At 45.7% G+C, this 5,282-nt stretch overlaps 1 protein-coding gene across 1 annotated transcript in view; it reads right to left on the reverse strand.

Moving 5' to 3' along the window:
* DNAH9 (dynein, axonemal, heavy chain 9) overlaps positions 1-5,282 on the reverse strand; it is a 172,874-nt gene that overhangs the window by 49,273 nt on the left and 118,319 nt on the right. Inside the window, 2 exon segments of the mRNA XM_010013395.1 lie at positions 679-801; positions 2,365-2,535. Coding sequence (XP_010011697.1) covers positions 679-801; positions 2,365-2,535 — 294 coding nt within the window.

Below are 5,282 nucleotides of genomic sequence, written 5' to 3' on the forward strand. Positions count from 1 at the left end.
TCCAGCACAATTCACACTGGTTGACAAATTAGAGCAAAGATAGGGTAACTCACATGTCCTTCAGATGCAGTTCCTCAGCTCTCACTCCAAACATGTGGCAGCTGTTAGACCTTCTCACTGCCAGGACAGTAGTCTTCTGCAGAAGGTCTGTCAGCTGCCACTACTCTATCACCAGCACATCTCTGCAGATGGTGATACCGACATTAAATTCCCACCTCCTCCCAAATACAGTGAAGATCTCCATGTCCTTTACAATCTATAACAACATAAACCAGAGATTGGATGGGGCTTGGAGCAACCTGGTCTAGTGGAAGGTGTCCCTGCATGCAGAGGGGGTTGGAACTTTAAGGTCCCTTCCAACCCAAACCATTCTATGATATTCTCGTTCCTGTCTTACAGAGAGAAATGCCTAAACCTCAGAAGGGAAAATCACCCTCTTGAGGACACACAGATCATTGGGGTACAGTCATGAGGAGCCCACAGAGACAGTCTTGTACCTACAGAATTCTCCATTTCTGTGGCATTTTTGTGCTACTTCTCATTGATGGTCAGAACTTTGCTCACCAAATGCTGTAAGGACCAACCCGAAGGCTGCTGAAAGGAGATACGGGAGATGACTCCCATAGAGAGGACATATGGGGTGCTGATTCACATAGTTCAAGTGAAGCAGATAGATACCTTGATTCCTCCCCAGGAGTGATTAGACAGGAACTCCACAGGGCTTGTGACTCTGGTCTGTGCTGGGTACCTTAGCAGGAAATCCAGTTCTACTGCATTGATTTCTTTACTCATCAGAAGTATCTGTAATCCCAAATAAACAAGATATCCTTGAGCAGCCAGGATACAGAGCACCAATATACTCTATCAGATTTATTATTTAACTCATGTAGCTGCCAAATATGTAGCTAAAAGGTAAACAGTGCCCCGTGTTGGAAGGGTGTGATGAAACATACCATCGAGGTGCTTTGGGTCTCCCCAAAGGAATACAAGGGATGAGGATGGAGATCGGCAACATAAGAGGACTGAAGCTGGGGAAAGCTCTGTGCTAAGGGCTGTGATTCGGGTTCATGGATAACACACCGAAGAGAGGTCCCTTCCAGGGAGAGTGACTCCTCCATTGCCTGTTCCAATGCTTGAGCACCCTCTCAGTGAAGACATTTTTCCTAATATCCAGTCTAAAATACATGGAATACATGGAATAAGGCTGCCAGAGCAACGTTCGAGGTAGTTCTGGATCCATGCGCAGAGCCTGGCTAGAGCCACGGCTCCATGCGCACTGCTAGACTTCTGGAATCAAGAAGTCCAACCCCCTGAATACCAATTCTGAGTGGAAAAAAGAACAGTGCTGGAGTGGTGAGTTTGTCATTTCCTTGTCACAGATCCTACACCCTATCTCATTATTGCCTCCTGGCGATGGCGTCTGAAGTGTGCCTGGCATCTCCCACCGAGTGATGAGGTACTTGGTTCAAGATCCAACTGCTTGTTTGTATGGGAGAATCCTGGGCCTCATCACTCAGCTGCCTCCACACACTGGACCTGTAGAGGTTGCTTTTCCTCACAGCTTAAAGTGACCCATTAACTATTTTTAATGTTTAGTGTAGATACGAGCACAACATGTGCTACTTCAATACTTTAGAGAGCTATATTAGAGAAAGATGGCATCCTCTGGGTCAGCATTAACGCTGGCATTGCAAAATATGAACTGACTTTTTACACACAGGCAATTTATTAACAAAATATAGTGTTAGATTGCTTTATGTGTGTATATCAATGTGTGAATACATATACTTACTTTCCTTTTCACACCTAGTTATGTAGAATGAAAAAGATCATGGCAATCACTGGATCAAGGTTAACAAGATGCAGTGTTTCAGCAGTTCAAACTTGCTTCATATTTGCATTCTACATATCAGGGCATTTACACAGTCATTCACTGCACAAAATAAATAACAACTTTGCAACATTGTGCCAAGCACTATTAACTGATTGAATTTGATTTCAGCACAGGGATATACAAAGGTCTCCGTGCTCAGATCATAGACTAAAAATTATACTAACATACCAGCCAAAGACAGCAGTTATGCAGCAAGCATTTCTTTGGCCTTCAAGACCAGCTTGCTTTGCCCTTTTTTTCAGGTCCTGCAAGTAGGTATTAATCTCTCCAACAACCCTTTGTCAGCATAATGCAAATCAAACACAGCATCTGCGACTATTAGCAGCAAGAGAGGGAGAGAAAATCAAATCCCCAGCCCTTGTCTTTTCTACTCTGATGCTGAAGGCCACGGCTGTGATAGTTTGAGCTTTCCCTGCACGCCAATATCTTTGCCTATAAAATAAATCACTGAATGCAATGGTGCTGCTTACCTGGAAGGTAACTTGAGCGGTGTAGGTCAATTTATCACACTCAAACAGCCCCCGGGTTGTGTACTGGAACACAGAGAAGGTAATGCTGTCAATGAGGTTCAGCACACGCACTGCCAGGCTCTCATCCAGAGGCGCCCTCTCAATGGCTTTCTGAAACACGAGGCTGAAGGCCTAGGTGGGGAGACACAGAGGACACCAGGGTTTCTAGATGCAGTTTGCATGCTCTTGGGTATAGAATCATAGAATTATAGAATAGTTAGGGTTAGAAAGGACCTTAAGATCATCTAGTTCCAACCCCCCTGCCATGAGCAGGGACACCACACACTAAACTATGTCGCCCAAGGCTCTGTCCAACCTGGCCTTAAAACGCCTCCAGGGTCGGAGCATTCACAACTTCCTTGGGCAACCTATTCCAGTGCCTCACCACCCTCACTGTGAAGAACTTCTTCCTTATATCTAACCTAAAGTTTCCCTGTTTAAGTTTAAAGCCATTACCCCTTGTCCTGTCACTAGAGTCCCTAATGAAGAGTCCCTCCCCAGCATCCTTGTAGGCCCCCTTCAGATATTGGAAGGCTGCTAAGAGGGCTCCACGCAGCCTTCTCTTCTCCAGGCTGAACAGCCCCAACTTTCTCAGCCTGTCTTCATACGGGAGGTGCTCCAGTCCTCTTATCACCTGAAGTGTTGCAGTGAGTGAAGCCAATCAAATACTGGAGCTGTGGAGCCACAGACAAAGCATTCCCATGAGCCCAGCAACGTGGTACAATAGCTCCATAAGGCAAGGGACCACATCTAGAGACCAGACCCTGTATCAGCCTTTACCTGCTTTTCCAAGAACATACAGCCATACAACACAGACAACATTCCCTGTGACACTATGTTCTCCTGGGTTTGAGAACGTTGTGCAAAGATGGGCTGCCTGAACTAGGGTACATACAGGAAACATTTCTCCAGCCACTTTTGTTCTCTCATAGGGATTACACAGTCCACATTTTCCGCAAAAGTTGAGCAAAAGGTAATGATGTTCCCAGAGGAAACCACACCTCCCACTTCCCAAATGTTCCAACTTGGAAAAAAGCAATTCCTCTAAATACAAAAGCAAAAAAGTGCCATGAGTATTTTACTGTTTGGATTCAGCAACCCCCACGTGTGCTGGGCTGGACCCAGAGCATGAGCAGCAGGTCAGGGAGGGGATACTGCCCCTCTGCAGCGCTCTGGGCAGACCCGCCCTGCAGTCCTGATCCAGCTCTGGGGTAACAACACAAGAGGGACATGGAGCTTCTGGAGCGAGCCCAGAGGAGGCCCCTGAGCTGCTGCGAGGGCTGGAGCAGCTCTGCTCTGGAGCCAGGCTGAGAGAGCTGGGCTGGGTCAGCTGGAGAAGAGAAGGCTCCTGAAGGGGACACCTTAGAGCAGCTCCAGTGCCTAAAGGGGCTCCAGGAAACCTGGAGAGGGGCTTTGGACAAGGGCCTGTAGGGACAGGCCAAGGGGAATGGCTTGAATCTGCCAGAGGGGAGATTGAGCTGAGCTCTGAGGCAGAAGCTCTTCCCTGTGAGGGTGCTGAGGTGCTGGCACAGGGTGCCCAGAGAAGCTGTGGCTGCCCCATCCCTGGCAGTGTTCAAGGCCAGCTTGGACACAGGGCAATCCTGCTCTATTGGAAGGTGTCCCTGCCCGTGGCAGGGGGTTGGAGCTGGATTAGCTTTAAGGTCCTTTCCAACACAAACCAGTCTGGGGTTCTAGGAATCTATGAAAGGACTAGGTGAGAAAGGCAGGTGGGAATTCATCTTATGGAAGTGGGATTAACCAGTCAGACAAGTTCCCTTGGGGTTAGGTGTACGCATTGAGAATGCTGCTCTTATATGATACTCAGGATTCTTGTAGTAACATTTCTGATCTAAATGAGAAAAAAGACAAAGATCTTCTAGAGCTGCCCAAAGAAAATCCATCAGCAAATCATCAAATTCAACTAGAAAAAGAAAAGCAAAGCCTAAGGCCTGATGAGCAATGCAAAGGCTCCATACACTGGGACCCAGCAACAGGATATAACCAGGCCAACATGAATTAATAGCATGAATGAGGCATGGCTTTGTTGGCAGCATCAGTTTTAGGGTTCTACAAAGGAAAAATGATGCCTTCAACAAATTAAAGTAACATTGATACCTGCTGCATTATTAAATAATGGCAGAATGCATTTTCCTGCTGGAAATTTCTTTAAGTTGTGTTAAAACATGCTGCAGAGTCATGTATAAATCTTGTGTGCTCTCATTTATAATGGGCTTCTAGCTGTGTGTTAAGGAGTTTCAAATTACCTCCCTGCATCTTTACATGATGTTTTATGATGCATCATCAGAATTTATTAGCTAAAACCCTTTAATTCAATAATTTTCTATGTATTTATACACACTGCAAATATTAACTAGAAAACAAAACAAAGCCCAAACCAAATACAGGAGACATAGATTAACGGTGAAACCTCAGAAACTCCTGGATCTATTACGTATGTGGAAGGAATGAATCTTTCAAAGGGCACCCTCGGACCAAAGAGATTCTGTCCATTTTTCTGGTAAAATTATTTCAACATACGAGTTGTGGATATCAAAAAGAAAAGCTTCATTGTGGATGAGGCTCCAAATACTGTATTCTCTTCTCAATTACTTTTTCCATGTCACTTGTCAAGGCAAGAAATTATTTGGAAGAAGTTCTAGCCTAGGATGCCATCTCGTTTAACCCTCCCTCCCCCAAAACACCTTTCTCCTGTGGTAAAAACCAAAAGGCCTTCCATTTATGAAAACATTAAAACTGGAACTCTTTGCTAAATACCCCAAAGGGCCCTTGGTCTTTACTGGCCAGCCCTATTGAGACTACTCTGCCAAGGCAAGCGACTGTCTGCACTTTCAGTTTTACTGCAGCAGGTCCTGCTCGAG

The sequence above is a fragment of the Nestor notabilis genome, unplaced genomic scaffold (genome assembly GCF_000696875.1).
Source record: "Nestor notabilis isolate BGI_N333 unplaced genomic scaffold, ASM69687v1 scaffold1364, whole genome shotgun sequence".
Lineage (NCBI taxonomy): Eukaryota > Metazoa > Chordata > Aves > Psittaciformes > Psittacidae > Nestor > Nestor notabilis.